Source organism: Tarenaya hassleriana, unplaced genomic scaffold (genome assembly GCF_000463585.1).
Source record: "Tarenaya hassleriana unplaced genomic scaffold, ASM46358v1 Cleome4, whole genome shotgun sequence".
Classification (NCBI taxonomy): Eukaryota; Viridiplantae; Streptophyta; class Magnoliopsida; order Brassicales; family Cleomaceae; genus Tarenaya; species Tarenaya hassleriana.
The window spans coordinates 3,968,334-3,986,518 of NW_010966881.1; the positions used below are offsets into that span (position 1 = coordinate 3,968,334).

At 35.3% G+C, this 18,185-nt stretch overlaps 2 protein-coding genes and 1 long non-coding RNA gene across 3 annotated transcripts in view; 2 read left to right on the plus strand and 1 right to left on the minus strand.

Moving 5' to 3' along the window:
• Positions 1-3,934: 3,934 nt before the first annotated feature.
• Positions 3,935-7,069, plus strand: LOC104823856. The gene is made up of 3 exons (XR_773367.2): positions 3,935-5,402; positions 5,538-5,620; positions 6,272-7,069. It is a non-coding gene; the product is annotated as an uncharacterized LOC104823856 (long non-coding RNA).
• A 2,472-nt stretch (positions 7,070-9,541) lies between these two features.
• Positions 9,542-10,770, minus strand: LOC104823858. Its single transcript, XM_010555611.2, has one exon. The coding sequence runs from the start codon at positions 10,610-10,612 to the stop codon at positions 9,737-9,739; it is 876 nt and encodes a 291-aa protein (XP_010553913.1). The 5' UTR covers positions 10,613-10,770; the 3' UTR covers positions 9,542-9,736.
• Positions 10,771-15,827: 5,057 nt separating this feature from the next.
• The window catches only part of LOC104823859, a 3,928-nt gene continuing 1,570 nt past the window's right edge, over positions 15,828-18,185 (plus strand). Inside the window, exons 1-6 of the mRNA XM_010555612.2 lie at positions 15,828-16,112; positions 16,578-16,673; positions 17,481-17,565; positions 17,745-17,866; positions 17,971-17,995; positions 18,078-18,161. Of these exons, the coding sequence (XP_010553914.1) occupies positions 16,017-16,112; positions 16,578-16,673; positions 17,481-17,565; positions 17,745-17,866; positions 17,971-17,995; positions 18,078-18,161 (508 nt within the window). The 5' untranslated portion in view covers positions 15,828-16,016. The remainder of the gene's footprint in view (positions 16,113-16,577; positions 16,674-17,480; positions 17,566-17,744; positions 17,867-17,970; positions 17,996-18,077; positions 18,162-18,185) is intronic.

Consider the following 18,185-nt stretch of genomic DNA (forward strand, 5'->3'; position numbering starts at 1 on the left):
AAAAACTTCTACCCTTTCTAAAATGTAAACTTATATATATATATATATATATATATATATATGATGTAATATGGTTAAAAAAATTCAAAACTCCCGTCATTTTAAAAAGTTTAATTGGAACCAAGATATAAAAGTTCATCATTTGGTTCATATATATATATATATTTTTAGGTACACATATTTATAAGTATAGAGAGGTAAAACTTTGGTTTAGAAAAGAAGGTTAGAAAAAACAAAAAAAATTAATGGGCCTCAAGCCCGGCCCGAGATCCGACTGGCCCGGCCCGACCGGCCCGTAGCCCATTTGGCCCGAGGCCCGAAAGCCCGAAGTTTAATGAGCCTACATTTTTTAAGCCCATGTCCTTATAATTTTTGGGCGGGCTCGGGCCGGGTTTCAGGCTCCGGGCTTAATTGACACCCCTAAATAAGAGTGTTTAAATTAAAGTTAAGATATATAGACAGTTCAGATCTATTGGACATTTATTTCATTATTTTTGTTATTTATGTTTTCATTAACAACAAAATTTACACGCCGTTAGATTTATATATTATTTTGGTAACTATAGTTCCCTGTGAACATTTCATTTATATTTTTTTTTCTATAAATATGGAGGTTTTCGTACATAACTAAAACATCCAACATTGATATATACTTAAAAAAAAAAAGAAGAAGAAGAAGAAGTGGTTTTATATAAATTGCTGCTTTTGTCGCCAAAAGTATTTGATCATTTATAGTTCAACAAAGCCTTGACGTTTAGAATCCGTAGTCTAGAACTTGGAGACCAATTCAAATGAATATAACAATATTATTCTTACGGGTTATAAATTTATAATAATAATGAATATATAAACGGTTTGAATTATACAACATAGCTATTGTATCCTTCTTGCTTCATTAGTAATTTTTAGGAGTCTGTATTTGAATTCAATTAAACTCGTATATGGCAGTTGATCTTAGTCTATTACTGGCTATATAATACTTATTATGTATTTAATTAAACAACGACGAAAAAATATTCATACTTAACCGAACTTTATGATTCTTTTTTTTTTTGGTAAGTGTACTTAATGATTCTTAGAAAATGAGAGTTGTTTTTAAAAAAATATACCACAATTATAAAACCGGTCTAACCGCGATCAATTTCTATTAGAATTAGAAATTTGCATTTGGTTCGCCACAGTAACATATAACTACTCCTTTTTATTTATCTCTTATATATGCTTTATATGTGTATATAAACACATGTACATATATACCAAGAAGCATATGTGTGACACACACACATATATATATATATATATTGAGTATATCATTGTGTATGTCAATGTTTGATGCATATATAGTTGAACCGAATTTCAACAAACCCACAACTTATAAATTAAAATAAAAAAAAATCATGTTACATGACTGATGGGGCATCACAGATGCTCTTTCCACTGCTCATAATCTTTCCACCTATGTAATGGCCTATATATCCATTACAGATTACATGCTTGTAGTCTAACGATTATACAACTACGATGTGCCAAAACTATACAAAAACTGTAAGAATATAATAGAGATATATTAAAAAAATGAATGTAAAATATTATATATAAATAAAAAAGTTTGAAGAATTGCAGTTAAATATAGATTTATAGCAAAATTATAAGAAATTTCATCAATTTGGATTAAGAGAAGGGAAGAGACCGACATAAGATCGTTTAATCGTTTTTATCGATGGAGAACATCATCATATATACATTGTTCCGTGTATGTATGTATATACACTTATAACTACGAGGATGAATAGGATGAATAGTAACCAGAGGTAAGAATTCATTCCTAATCTAATAACTAATTTAATTAAAACAAAAAAGAAGGTCGAAATCAGTTGAGGGGATCGAATATTATATATAAGACAAAAGAGATTTGAGGCGTACCGTGTGTGTATTGGTCAAGAGGAGCAGCACGACGGTGAACCAAATGACAGGACTGTCAGATGCAAAAACAAGAAGTTAAGTATTCGATAGTGATCGGTTATATAAAAACGTAGTGGCGAATGTCTGAGTTGGACCGATAGTCCTGACCTGATTCCGGCGACCACTTTGAAATCTTCTTCCAACGATCTCTGGATGTATTTATGGAAATCAAATCTTGTTTCGCTCCCGGACGTCAAACGAGTCTGAGGAACAAATGCATGTCAAGCGTTAACAACTTCTTTTTGTGAAGGGGGAAAAGTAGGGAGATCCCGGGAGGAGGAATTCATTACCATGATAAAACTATGTCTGAATGTGAGGTAGCCGACCTTGCCTGGTGACAGATCGAAAGAACTGTCTTAAAAACATACCTACGACACGTAAAGAAAACTCGGTATAACTTATCCGAAGTTTTTACTGTCATAAGCATCATCATTTGAGAAAATCTTGAAAAAAGCTTATGATCCATAATGTAACAGTTGTTCTGCTCCAAAAACTCAGATGCCTGCACAAGAAATACGTATCCCTCGTAAATATGAATCTCCTAGGATCTGCACGAAAAAGTTCGGATCAGCTAAAAACCTAATCCATCTTCCATCAACTTGTCTGAAATCGAAGAATACATACCGTTGGAATAATGATATTCGATTGTCTTCGTCGCGTCCTTCAATTTCTTCCACCTCCTCGTCTGCAATGTCGAAGAAAAACTTGTCATTTTACGTATCATATAAACTCGTGTAGTATATATATATGCGTACCTTTGTCTAAGCATAAGTTATGATACAGTAGAGGAAGTGATAAACAGCGAGAACGAAGATGAATATGTGCAGTTGATGAATGCCATATGCCGACACGAAAGCGACTTTCCCCTGAAGTATATATATGAAACAACGAGCTCCAGAATCAGCCGCTTGTTCTGATAAAGATCAAACCGAGACACGCCGTCCAAATTCTCTTTTCTCTTCCCTGAATCCAAATTGATGATATTTCTTATAATTTTGCTGTCAATATCGAATGGTAGCCACGATTACAACATATGCTTGTAGGAAACTACAGTGTACGAAAACTGTACAAAAACTGTGAGAATATAATAGAGACTTATGAAAAAAAAATGAGTGTAAAATATTATATATAAATAAAAAAGTTTGAAGAATTGCGGTCAAATATCAAAATTGACACGTTTACATAAAATTAAAGACCGACACGAACAATTATATAAAAGTAAAGATTATAAATACTTAAGATTTAGCCATAATGGTATTATCTTAGAAACCGATAACAACAAAATCTAAAGGGATGTCGAAGTCGTGGTCTCCGTGACTTAGAAGGAGGAAGAACATACTTTCTGTGAGAACATTGTGAGGGGAAGTATCATAGTGAGGTAGTGAATGAAAAGGATTTTTGCAACAAAAAAAAATGTAAGATGGAATTTAGAGTGAATGGAGACATACTATATAGATTTATCAAATATCAATACAAACTGATGTGTATGAAATACTCCGATTTGTTTAAACTTTGGTACAAGAAAATTTCTAACATTTTCATTATTAAAGTTAGAGTGGAAGGCGTATCTTTCCAAAATTCCAATGGAGACCACATCTAGAAAGTAGTTTTTTAAATTATAAATCTAATTTAAAAAACTAGTTCTCTAAATTAATCATTTTTATAATAAATCTAATTTAAAAAAGTAAAATTTTAAAAACCGTTAGTTTTAATTTTTTTTGTAACCGGATATTCAGATTAAGGTTCAGACTAATCTCAAGGGCAGAAATCACCTATGTGATTTGGATTATACCTCTCCAAATTTGAGATTCGAACTCGAAGCGAGATAGACGTTTTACAATCTCATTTCACCGGTCAAACTATCAAACTATCAAGTTTGAATTTTTAGTTTTAAATCTCTAGTGGATCAGGCCCAATCTTCTTTTCTTTTCCAAGCCCAAGCCCAAGACGTAACTTAACCTTAATCCCTTTACTCTTCGTTACGTCCGAGAACATTTCACCAGAAGCTTCTTCTTGCCTCCTCTCTCTGTCTCTTCTTCTTTATGCGTCTTCTTCTTCATGTCACAGTTATCATCTCCCTCACGATACCACAGGCGAAGGATGATGTCATCAGCACGAGTCTAAGACAAAGCAGCTCAACGAATCTCCGGTTCTTCCAGCGATGAGCCGAACCAGCCTGAGTCTGAGCCGATCTCCTTCCTTCGACACGTGAGCGACCTGTTCATCAAGAAAGATAACTGCAGAAGCCGAACTTCGACACACAAAGATAAGTTTTCTTTCTTCCTAATCTTTGATTAGATTCTTCCAGATTTTAGGGTTTTTCTTTGGGATTAGATTTCAGGTTCCGATTAAATACAGAGATGAGTATACGAACACACGCACACACACACTCTAGAACACAGATTTAACGAGTTCAGATTCCCAGTGTGGGAGATCCTACATCTCGGCAGGGACTTTGCCCTAGGTTAATCCACTATTACGTTCTTGCACCATTACAACAGAGGAATATATCATTCTCTCTAATATACAAGCATACACAGAATCGGGATTAGAAACTTAGCTCTTTCCCTTGAGTTTTCCTCCTTTCCGATCACAGAACTTGCCATTCTTATGCATCGAAGCTGATCTCTTCCTCCATTTCTTTTGCAGCTTAGTCAGCCTCCACAGAAGAAAACGAGAAGAAGAATACTCTGCGTGCTCTCTGTGCTGAACTAATGTGTATTCTCGTTCCAAAACCATTTCTGATTTCTCATACCTTTTATAGCAGATTTAGCAGGTAACAACTCTGAGATTCTTTGTTAGTTTGTTATCAACAAACTTTACCCGATTTGTAAACAACCTTCCACGTAGGATTATTCTTTAGCATCGCCAAATCTCATAGTCATTATCCCAACAATCTCCACCTTGACTTGAGATTTCATCATGGATTAACCTAGAGCTTTATCAGACTTTGTAGTCTTTGAAATCCGGACATGTTCAACACCTTTCATCGAACATTCCCATCCCTGTAACCTTAGAAGCTTGACCACTTCTTAATAGCACAGCTAGCATCTCACTGCTGAATTTATCCCGGTGTCATCTAAGTTCGCAACCCGACTTAGAACCGTTTTTCCATGTCTCATGCCCTGAAACAATCCGTCACTGTCCACCAAAAAACCGGTTGAACAGAATTTCCTTGACCTTCCTTGTTACAACACCCCGTGTAGCAAGTCTGTACTTCCCGCGATCTTCCCTGCGCTCCACAATGCTCCACCTAGACCGGCACACTGTGCATTCCAGATTTTCCTTCACTTCACTGTTTCCCTGAACCGGTTTAACAGCTTTTGTCCATTGCTGTCGCCATCTTTCTTGACCGAAAAACTGCAGCAACCCTTTTCCCGTGAGCTCCACCTTCAACCGGAACTCATCGTAGCTCCGAGTCTATCCTGACTCTAAAACAGGTATGTATCCTCTCTTTGAATCTGTTCCGATTCTGATTCTGATGTACCGTCGTAGCTCCACCGGAGTCGTTATCCTGATTCTTGACTTCGAGCTTTCCACGAACTGGTAATAACTGTTTCCTTTGTTTCTTGCAGCTTCATGCGATTGTTGACGATGATCTCTCCTGAACCCGAGTCTCATTCCTTCAATTAGCAAACTGCTCCACGCCATTGAATAGGTGCGTTAACCCTTTTCCTTTGATTCTTTCTCTGAGTCCTTGCAAGCTGTTTTGTCCATTTGGTAAGTCCTCCAAATTCCTCCAGCATAACCGCTTTAATCAGGCTAAACCCACCAAAGCAGGCCTAACCAACCAGAAAGGCAACCCTATACCGAGTCTTCATAACCAGCTGTAAACCAAGCCTTTTCTTGAATTGATCTAAAACCAGGTTGTCCACTGACCCAAGTTCAAACCGGATTCACCTTAAACCAGACCTTTTTTTTTTTTTTTTTTTTTTTGACAGACATTTCCTTTTCTTGACAGACATTTCCTTTTGACAAGGCCTTAACCAGACTCTCCTCTTCATGGGCTCTAACAGGCCCAACCGCCAAAACCAGTCTTCGTCCACCAAGACTAGTACCATGACCTCAAACTAGGCCTCAACTTCAACCGGGCTTTGACTGACCCGACCCACTTAGCCTAACCAGGCTCTGATACCACTTCTAGTGGATCAGGCCCAATCTTCTTTTCTTTTCCAAGCCCAAACCCAAGACGTAACTTAACCTTAATCCCTTTACTCTTCGTTACGTCCGAGAACATTTCACCAGAAGCTTCTTCTTGCCTCCTCTCTCTGTCTCTTCTTCTTTATGCGTCTTCTTCTTCATGTCACAGTTATCATCTCCCTCACGATACCACAGGCGAAGGATGATGTCATCAGCACGAGTCTAAGACAAAGCAGCTCAACGAATCTCCGGTTCTTCCAGCGATGAGCCGAACCAGCCTGAGTCTGAGCCGATCTCCTTCCTTCGACACGTGAGCGACCTGTTCATCAAGAAAGATAACTGCAGAAGCCGAACTTCGACACACAAAGATAAGTTTTCTTTCTTCCTAATCTTTGATTAGATTCTTCCAGATTTTAGGGTTTTTCTTTGGGATTAGATTTCAGGTTCCGATTAAATACAGAGATGAGTATACGAACACACGCACACACACACTCTAGAACACAGATTTAACGAGTTCAGATTCCCAGTGTGGGAGATCCTACATCTCGGCAGGGACTTTGCCCTAGGTTAATCCACTATTACGTTCTTGCACCATTACAACAGAGGAATATATCATTCTCTCTAATATACAAGCATACACAGAATCGGGATTAGAAACTTAGCTCTTTCCCTTGAGTTTTCCTCCTTTCCGATCACAGAACTTGCCATTCTTATGCATCGAAGCTGATCTCTTCCTCCATTTCTTTTGCAGCTTAGTCAGCCTCCACAGAAGAAAACGAGAAGAAGAATACTCTGCGTGCTCTCTGTGCTGAACTAATGTGTATTCTCGTTCCAAAACCATTTCTGATTTCTCATACCTTTTATAGCAGATTTAGCAGGTAACAACTCTGAGATTCTTTGTTAGTTTGTTATCAACAAACTTTACCCGATTTGTAAACAACCTTCCACGTAGGATTATTCTTTAGCATCGCCAAATCTCATAGTCATTATCCCAACAAAATCTTTGATTCTCATCACATGTCTTTTGTCCATACAGTTAAACACTCCGTACTATAGTTTGTTGCGGTGAGTTTTAGTTTCATGACATTTGATACATTGACTAAAAACTCACTGCATCAAACTAAATAATATGAAGTGTTCAACTCTGTCAGAAGGTATGCAATAATAATCACCTTATTTTTTTTATAACCCACCATCCTCGACTGAAATCCAGACTAATCTCGGAATCGGGAGTAAGATATATGTTTTGAATTATACGCGCCTTTCTCAATTTGAGACTTGAACTCGGGACGGGACAAGTGTTTTGCGTCATCTTTTCACCGGTTGAGTTATCCACGGTTAATAATCACCTTGTTTGGTTACTCTGATTTGTTCGTCAGATGTCTGGCGATACAAGTAACATATTTAAACATAGAGAAGAGTTCTTGTTGGGGTGCTTTTTCATACATGTTTCACCGGTCGTACTATTCTTTGCCCTTTTATTTTTTTTAATCTACATGCGTCATACGAGGTTGGATCCCATTAGTTTACATGAAGTGATTATGAATATGAGAGTTTATTTTACTAATTTCTACTGTAAATATGAGTTTTAAATATATATTGTATCAAACGTTTAATAGAAAGCCGCAAAATAATTATTAGAGGCGACCATGTTGATTGTAAAATCTATCGGAATAATTTATTATTCAAAGTGAAGCTGATTAAAACCGTTTGAATATGATTTTTCTAAACCCAAACTAATAAAATTCGAAGCTAATAAAAAAGAATATCAAAATAATGACATTGAAATAAATGAAATATCTTATAACATAAATAGAATTTTAATAGAAAATATGTAAGTGAATATGATTTTTTATAAAACTGAAAAATTAAGTTCAAAAACAAGTTTTTTTTTCTTCAAATGTCTACTTCTAAGGTTCATCCAAATTGTGAAGTTATTGAAACATTATCGTAGGCAAGTTAACTATAATATACAAATGTTTGTCCATTATTTGTAATACGGGACACAACCCACCAATCGATAGTTAGATATCATTTATCATAGAGGCTAGAGTAAAGCAAACAAATTAACAACCACCGCCCGTGCATTATTAATTTTATTTTTTGAATAAGAACAAAATAACTTCCTGCTAATTTAATATAACTTAATAAGGGAAAAGATAAGATAATATTCATATAAGGAATAGTTTTTTTAGAGAAAAAAAAAACAGGACAAAAATAAGAAAGCAAAAAATAGTGACAACGCTGAGAGAAGAAGATGAAGGCGCTCCCTTTTGACCTACAAGCACGTGGCTACATGCCCCATTAGCTAATTATAGATTTATATATGCTAATTATGTTCAATAGTACTAATTTAAATTGTGGTTCTGCTCGGTTCCTATTCGAATATCATAATTTCGAATTTTTATTTAGTGCAGAGTATAAAGAGATTTGTTATAAAAAATGTTTGGTAAGAGGTTTAAAGAGATTTGATTATATATACTTATGTGTCGTGTTTTGATTGGATCGATTAATATCATATATATAGATATTCATACAGAAATAGTTTATTATGTCAAGACATAATAGTGTGCCAAGTTGCTATATCAATCTTGTGAATAATATTCCAAATCGCTGAATGATGGTTAATCAATCTACATGTATTAGTTTTATAAAAATGGTTTTACATAAGATGTGTATGCTTTGGGTGTCTATAACTTATTCAAATAAATAAACTTTTACATTATGTAAATAACGAGTTTAAATTTTTTAAATTAAATAGTTATAAAAAAATATGTTTTCTCATCATATAAATTTTATTGTTGGGTGTTTTATTTTTATTTCTTACTTTTATTTTTTTGGGTTTTCTTTGTTTTTTTGGGTGATAATTCACATCAAATATTGATACATACCATTTGAATAATATTAAAAAGGACATAAAAAGAGGGGAATTTTTTTAAAAAAAAGGAAGAAGAGAATATGACAAGCTTGAAGGGGATTGTTTACCTGTCCCTTGTCTCCCACTTTTTATAATTGTCCTTGTGGACTATATATACCTTAATGTAATCACATTTCAAATTACAACTTAATTTTTATGAGTTTAATAATTGTCTGCAGTTTGCTTATATATATCGATAACGTCTGTTTTTGAATGATCAATATACTAAATTCATAATATTTATATAGAAATTTAATGCTTTTTTCAAATTAAAAAGTGGAAAAAAGAATCTAATAATAGCAAACTTTTTAGCATATGATTAGATCATCATATGTTTTAGAGTTAATTATTGTGCAACACCCAACTCGTTAGTCTAACATTAAATATACTTTGGACCGCCCTTGCACATTAGATTATAAAATAAAGATTAGACTAACCGGAGGTTTTAGCCTAATGTTGATCATAAGTTTAGTGTTTTACGTAACTACGATGTAAAATGATATTCATACATAGAATCCAAAGTACTTAGGAAAATTCTAAAAATCAAATTAAATCAAATCAATTACACGACAATAAGATTCTAAGAACTCCGTAGAGAGGGGCCCACAATCACGAACACAGTGTCAGAAAATCTGCAGAGCTTGCAGAGAGAAGAACAAAGAGGAAGCATAAACCACAGAATCCCAGAAAAGATCTCTTCTTACGAAATCAAAACCATTATCTCTTCCTGTTCTTGTCTCTTCCACTCCCTGTAAAAATCGAACCCAGACCAAACAGATTCCCAGACGGTACAACATTCAGAACCGGATTTACCCTAATCCCTGAACCTCCAACTCCGCCATTGTAGCTGTAACTGTAACCCCCATAGCTCTTCTTCAGTGGCGGCTTCTGAGAACCGTTGTGACTACCGCTACTACTACTCGAAGAAGAAGAAGAAGCAGCAGAAAACAGAAACTTCGCGTTCTCTGCTTGTTTCCTCGCGCTCTGTTTCTGTTTGTTGACGCCGTTAACGCTCGTCGACGTCGATCCGGTGGAGTTGCTCCGTGAGAGCAACGCTATCGGACATAAACTCCGACCATATCCACTTCCAGTGTTCAAGCTGCTGCTTCGCTTGAACCCCCAAAACGACCTCGTACTGTGCTTCTCCTCCGCCGGAATACTGACGTCACCATCATCGTTATCTCCGGTCACAACAAGCTGCCCTTGTTTCTCCGATTTCGCAGCCCGACCCGGCCGAGAACTCCGGGTTTCGGGTCGACCCGGTTGAGTATCCCGGTTTCTGGGTCGACCCGGATCGGGTTTCGCGGGTTTGAGTCTGGGTTCGGGTCTCTTCTTGATCTCGGTGGGGAGGATCTTGCCGTCGCAGAAGATTTCGTCGGCGGACCAAGAAGCTTGGTCGAAGCTCTCGCCGGTGGCGACTCTTCCGGGGATGCAAAAGTCGAAGTCGACGCTGGAATTATGACTCGACGGTTTCGACGACGGAGATCGCAGTGGACGTTGCTCGATTGGTATGGTGTCGGAATTGCAGAAATCACGAGAAAACGAGATTCTCGGACTGATGCTGGAGTTTTCAGAGAAAAGATCCACAGCCATTTTTTTATTTTCCCTAAGAAATTTTATAAACCTTTAAAATTTTCCGAGGGGGAGTTATAGTTTCCGGGAAAATGCAGATACTTTCTCGAATAATGAAGCTTAGAGAGGAAGAGAGAGAGAGAGAGAGAGAGAGAGAGAGGGGGGGGGGGATTTGGGGAAGAGGGTGAGACGATTCGAAGGATTGGATTAAATTATTTTATAGGGAACTGTTTTTTTAAAATTAAACAAGAAATATACAAAGGGAAAATAAATAACGATTCGAAGGATTGGATTAAATTATTTTATAGGGAACTGTTTTTTTAAAATTAAACAAGAAATATACAAAGGGAAAATAAATAAATAATTAAAGGAGTTTTCGGGTAAGAAAAAAAGGGGGAACAATAATATATGCGAGACACGGGGGGACAGATAAGCGTGTTAGTTGTATGTTATTCACATGCATGGGAAAAAGGATGTTCTAGTCTTTTATTATTATTATTATTATTATTATTGGGCCATTAGTGTATGCTACAATCTTTATAACCTTGTTACTTCTTTTATTGTATAATAGATAATGAATAATCTAATCTATAGCCATTGATTTGAATCCACACCGAGTCATCATATAATATTTCATTATAGCGAATGGGAAGAGGACTACAATCTAATTATATTTTCCATGTTGGTTTTATTTATTTGAATAGAATCGTTTTGTTTTAAATATATAAACAGTGAAGGATGGAATTCAAATTCTATTTTTGTATCTTAAATAACCGGTATATATAAATTTTCTCTTCTCTTGGGCATAAATTATGGGAATCTAAGCTTAAGATAAGTAGTTATACTAATTAGAAATTGCATTTCGAAATTTATGTTTGTTCGGTTATTTTGGGGTTTAGTTTTTTTTTAAAGTTATGTCAATTAATTTTTTATTTTAAATTCCATTAGATTTGCATTGAATAAAAATCAGTACTCATTTTTAATAGATTTTCGTTTTCCACCTTTTTTCTTATTATTTTCAAATTTCAATTATATCCAGTTAATTCATTTTTATAAAAAAAATATATCCAAATAATTTTTATATCAGATTTCATTCTGATATAATTTTATGTTATTTTTTCTGCGTTATATTAGGTCTCATTACGTTTAGTTTTGTTTTGCTAATCCAAATATAAAATTTTATCCCTAATTATAACAATATTTTCAAAAAAAAAATACAAAACTCCTATCTCTTTTCAATGATTCATTAATGAAAAAATAACTAATTTTATTTGTAAGTTATTTTTTGTGCACATTTAGATAAAACAAATTAATATGTATAAAAAAGTATTTTAATGTACACCTACCACATGAAAACAATGAATAAAATTGGTTTGACTCCTCGAAGAAACATTAAATATTCACTTAATTAGTACGGGAAAACGCTGCTTTTAATTAAGTCGAGGATTCATTAAGACGCACATCCATTGAATGCACATCGGCCATATATATATATATATATATATATATTTTAATTCAGATTGATTTATTTGGCTTTGACCCAATTACATACCACAATGACAAAATAAATCAATATCAAAATAATAAAATAGTATATTTTATAAATACATACGATACATGCATGTGCACAACAAAACTACAAAGGATTGCGTCCACTTACGAGTTCTCTCTATATATACACATACATACATGCATCAGCAATTATGGTTCCATCCACTAACTTTTTCTTCAGAATTCGAATTGTCGAGAGATGTTTCTTTAGTGATTTTAGGTCTTACTCTTTTTTTTTTATAAATAATTCTAAACTTTACCGATATATATTTAATCCAAATATATCTTTCAAAAATCGGAGAAATCCATATAAATATCCCTTCACAAATAAAAATGAATTTGATTTGATATCGAAAGAAATTTTATTCTCCTTCTTACGAGTATTTTAGATCTTACTTTTATGATAAGCAAATATTAAATATTTCTCGTTGAATATTTTAATGTTAGTTTTTCCTTTTTTCAAATTTTAATAAATTTATTCCGAATATATTTTAATATCATAACATTTAGGCGATGAATATCTGATACAACATATAAAATTGTTATTTCAATTAATTAAATTTTAGTGTATCTTTTTTTCAATTTTGACTCAAAATTTAAAAGTTTAATTTTTATGGTGTTCCTTCATCATTGTGTAGTCTTTATACATGGTTGTGTTAATTCCTGCGTATGACATCAGATATTTTCCTTGGGTATTCCGAAGCAAAAAAGTTTACTTAGTAAAATATATTCGGAAAAAATTTCGACTGTTATCAAAATATCTAACATAAAGTAATGTATTAAAATATGTAATAAAAAAATCTTAGGCATTTGGCAAACGAGACTAAACATCTCTATCTAGGGTTTGATAAACGAGAGTTACTTTTCGTCGTCACACTGTAATTATTATTTTTTTACTTTCTTCAAAATGTGAAAAAAAAACGAAAAACATCAACTACTGAATTAACTCTTCGAAGATCATCATCGAACAGGGAAAAACCCATTGTTGAAACCTCTCTACGACGCTAGAGATGATTTCACATCTTCATTTCGACATACATACATACATACATACATACATACATACATACATACATACATACATACATACGTACATGCATGCATGCATACATACATACATGATTTCGCATCTTCATTTCGATATATACATACATTTTTGTATATGTATTATTAGGAATAAGACAAGAGGGAAGCAAAAGGGCATGGGTCCGGAGACACTAGACGGCTGGTCGGAAAACAATGGAACCCACCGATGGAGAGTGAAGGGTTCAGAGATCGTGCACGTAGCCTAACCCTCCCAACACTTCCTTTTCATGGTTGGTTGCTGGTCTTACATCGACCTACCCCACCCGAAACCCGACCCGACCCGACCCGACAAGAATCGTCTTCTCTCTCCCCTCCCTTGCTCGTATGGGGATGAGCCGCGTGGCACGTTGATCGTGGAAGGACTTATGGGCCTGAAAGGCCCATTAGAGTTGGGCTACTGTGAAATTGCTGGGTTGGGTTGAACCCATTAATTAGGGGTGTCAATCGGGCCGGCCCGGCCCGACCCGGCCCGAGTCCGCACTCGGCCCGGAAGTTTCGGGCTCGGGCTCGGGCCGGCCCGAATTTTTTCGGGTCTATATACTTAAGCCCGAAGCCCGGTCCTATGCACTCCAGGCTCGGGTCGGGTCGGGCCGGGCCGGGCCCGCTCGCGGATTTTCTTTGTAAATGTTATTTTTTTTCTTTTTTTCCTTTTTTTTTTTAATTTTTGGGCTTTCGGGCCGGCCCGATTCGAGCCCGAAACCCGATTTGAGCCCGGCCCGAAAGCCCAATTTTTTTCGGGCCAAGAAATTCCGGCCCGAAACCCGCTATTTTTCGGGCTGGGCCGGACCGGGCTTCGGGCCTCGGGCCCAAATTGACACCCCTACCATTAATAGGCTATCAGTTTAATTTTAATTGAATAGAATTTTTATCACACTAAATGACCATTAATCTATCACACCATGCTGTCATTCTTTTTTTTTTAATCTTACATATATATAATATTCGTAAATTTTATTTTGATAAATGGATAATGATGAATTTAATAAATTTATTATTTTAATTTTAATATTTAATATTTAGTTTCTTGTATTTGATTTTGGTATATTTTTATATTATATATGTATTTGATTCAAAATATGATTGTATTTATCCAAATATAATTTAAAGACGAAAATATATGTCGTGAATCGTTACACTTGGTTCATATTTAGGCGATATGTATTAGGGTGATTAATTTCCGACCCATTTTTTTTAAAAAAAAAACAGATTGGATTGGCCCGAATTCAAAATAAAACGAATCTGTGGTGGTAGACATTGATCTTAGACCAAATCCATTACAATTTTAAACACAAAGTTATAATATTTATTCTTTTAACATAATATCAAAACTATAACACGAAAAAATTAATACAAATGAATAAAATTAATACAATGTCTACGTCTAACATGAAGTGTCCATTGCTCAATTTCGTAGGTTGAATAAAAGTAAATATATTTACCAAAAAATAAAATAAAAGTAAATATAAAATTAATAAAAAAAAATTTTAAATTCAGAATTCAGATCGCAGGTTCGAGGAAAAAAACAAATTTGTGCTAATTTGTAAACAAACGAGCGATCCGTTGGTTCTGACGAGGTCAATAAGTGGTCACCTAATCCAACCGTGTCTCGTGTTTCTTCAAATTTCGTCGAAGCTTTTTTTTTTTAATTTTTGGGCTTTCGGGCCGGCCCGATTCGAGCCCGAAACCCGATTTGAGCCCGGCCCGAAAGCCCAATTTTTTTCGGGCCAAGAAATTCCGGCCCGAAACCCGCTATTTTTCGGGCTGGGCCGGACCGGGCTTCGGGCCTCGGGCCCAAATTGACACCCCTACCATTAATAGGCTATCAGTTTAATTTTAATTGAATAGAATTTTTATCACACTAAATGACCATTAATCTATCACACCATGCTGTCATTCTTTTTTTTTTAATCTTACATATATATAATATTCGTAAATTTTATTTTGATAAATGGATAATGATGAATTTAATAAATTTATTATTTTAATTTTAATATTTAATATTTAGTTTCTTGTATTTGATTTTGGTATATTTTTATATTATATATGTATTTGATTCAAAATATGATTGTATTTATCCAAATATAATTTAAAGACGAAAATATATGTCGTGAATCGTTACACTTGGTTCATATTTAGGCGATATGTATTAGGGTGATTAATTTCCGACCCATTTTTTTTAAAAAAAAAACAGATTGGATTGGCCCGAATTCAAAATAAAACGAATCTGTGGTGGTAGACATTGATCTTAGACCAAATCCATTACAATTTTAAACACAAAGTTATAATATTTATTCTTTTAACATAATATCAAAACTATAACACGAAAAAATTAATACAAATGAATAAAATTAATACAATGTCTACGTCTAACATGAAGTGTCCATTGCTCAATTTCGTAGGTTGAATAAAAGTAAATATATTTACCAAAAAATAAAATAAAAGTAAATATAAAATTAATAAAAAAAAATTTTAAATTCAGAATTCAGATCGCAGGTTCGAGGAAAAAAACAAATTTGTGCTAATTTGTAAACAAACGAGCGATCCGTTGGTTCTGACGAGGTCAATAAGTGGTCACCTAATCCAACCGTGTCTCGTGTTTCTTCAAATTTCGTCGAAGAACAATAGAAATGTCGAAACGACAAAAGCCAATCAAGTTCCTTTCCTTTCCCTCTAATTTTCTCCCCTCCTTGTCTGCTTCTTACCCCCGCTTTCTCATCTCCCAAACAAAACGCCCTTCAGATTCCGGGAAAAGAGGAAGAGAAACTCGAAATCCCTGTCGCCGGAATAGATGACGGCGCCGAATTGGGAGCTCCGCAGTTGCTGCAACCACGACCAGGTCGCCTTCCTGGTCACAATCGGAGTCTTCACCGTCGTCATCCTCGTGGTTAGCTCTCCATTTTCTCACTAAATCTCTCTTACGCCCCTGTTTGGCTGCCGAGAAAATGTTTGGAGAAATGAAAAAAAAAAATAGGAACTTCGTTGTTTTCTTCGATTCAGTGGAAGATCTGAGGGAGTTCTCGTCAACTCTGGTCAAAAGGGTATCCGATCGTAGTGTTTATGTAGTAATTGACTTGTCATTTAATCTGATTTTCACGAATATCGGTTCCACCATTTTCAAATATTCTCATTGTTAGCGACATAATGTCTCGTCTCTATGTACTCGAAATTTCTATTGATGCTGTTTATGACCAGTGGTGAAACACAGAGTTAAACTCACTTAGGGTCAGAATAAACACGTGTGAAAGAAATTTCTCATGAAGAAGTGCGATCAAATTCTTCTTTTTCCAGGCAAATTTTTATATAATTGATTTGGTAACAACGGATTTTGGTTTTCTGATGGTGTTTACAGCTATGGAGGACATTTCTTTTGACGCCCTTTAAGCTCATCACTGTGTTTTTGCATGAAGCAAGCCATGCCATTGCCTGCAAGCTCACTTGTGGAGATGTAAGGAGCTTTTGATTTGAACTCTACATCGTAAAAGGGTACACTTAACTGTTTCGGTTGCTTGAAAAGTTCTACCAAGTTCGTGGTTCAGCAAGAGACAAATTTGTCCCGGTTGAACAGTTATCCATAATCCACTATGGGAACAGGATCTGGTCTTAGAAAATCAAATCATGTTCCAAATCCCATATAGAACTTGAATGCCTTGCCAAGTGATAATTTTTCATGGAGGTGACTTGGGTTGCTAACATCAATCTGAATCATATCTATATCCTTCTTTCCGGTCAAGAAAGTTTGCATCTTTAGAGATGGGGAATAGCCTGCCTAATTCCGCAGGGCGTTTCTTTATCCATCATATTAAAATCAAGACTGTGTTTCTTGCTTTCAAATCACAGAAACACTTTCGATATCCGCATTATATGCCTGTTCAGGATTTTCTAATGTCAATACATGTTTTTTTTCTTGTCATTATCTGTGTTGGGGATGCCTGTGGAATTGATAGATCGCTATGATGCAATGGCATATTACCTTAGGCAAATGTTAGAAAGAAGAGCTGAAAGCCCCAAACTTTACTAGAGTTGCTTATTTGCAATATCTCTACTTCATTATCATGTGGCACCAAAACTTAGCATTCTGAGCATAGCAGCCACAGCAACAGTGAGACAACCTTATTATCCATTTCAACGTGGCTGCAAAATGTCACTTCAATTGCACAATAAGATATAACATATAGTTTTGTGTTCGAAATATCCACCGCCTTCTTTTTTGGTTGCCTATTGTTGAAAATTTATCATCATCTTGAATCTACAGGTTGAGGGGATGCAGGTTAATGCAAATGAAGGAGGATCGACTACAACACGTGGTGGCATATATTGGCTCATCTTACCTGCTGGCTGTAACACACATCTCCTTCCTTTGAACGTGAATATATATATATTATGAAACACCATTACTTTGAAACTCTACTACCTTTATTTACGGACTTTGTCTTGGCATGAGGTGAATCACCAAGGCCATCTTCTCGTGGACTAATCCAAAGCTAAAGTTGCCAAAAAAAAAAAAAATCTGTTTCAGATCTTGGTTCATCCTTTTGGGGAATGGCTTTGATCCTTGCATCTACAAATCTCCTTACTGCAAGAATAGCAGCTGGCTGCCTTGCTCTTGCTCTGTTTGTCGTCCTCTTCATTGCCAAAAACGTAAGAATAATGTCTCCCCGTTGGTATTTCTTTTCATTTCTCTTTAATAATAATTTTAAAAAAAGCAAACGAAAGCAGTGAGATCCAATTTTCTGTTTCTACAGTGGACACTCCGAGGACTATGTATCGGTGAGTATTCTCATTATTTCTCTTTAAAGTAACTAGAATCGTCTTCTTTTGTCAGATCTGACTAACTACTACAATGTCTCAGGGTTCATAATTTTCCTTGCGATTGTCTGGGTTTTACAAGAGACGACCACAGTCAAAATCCTTCGTTATGTCATTCTGTTCATCGGTAACTAACTAAGTCCTACTTTCC

Excerpts from the sequence above, each read along its gene's own strand:
- LOC104823858 (XM_010555611.2), bottom strand. The coding sequence starts at position 10,612 with ATGGCTGTGGATCTTTTCTCTGAAAACTCCAGCATCAGTCCGAGAATC.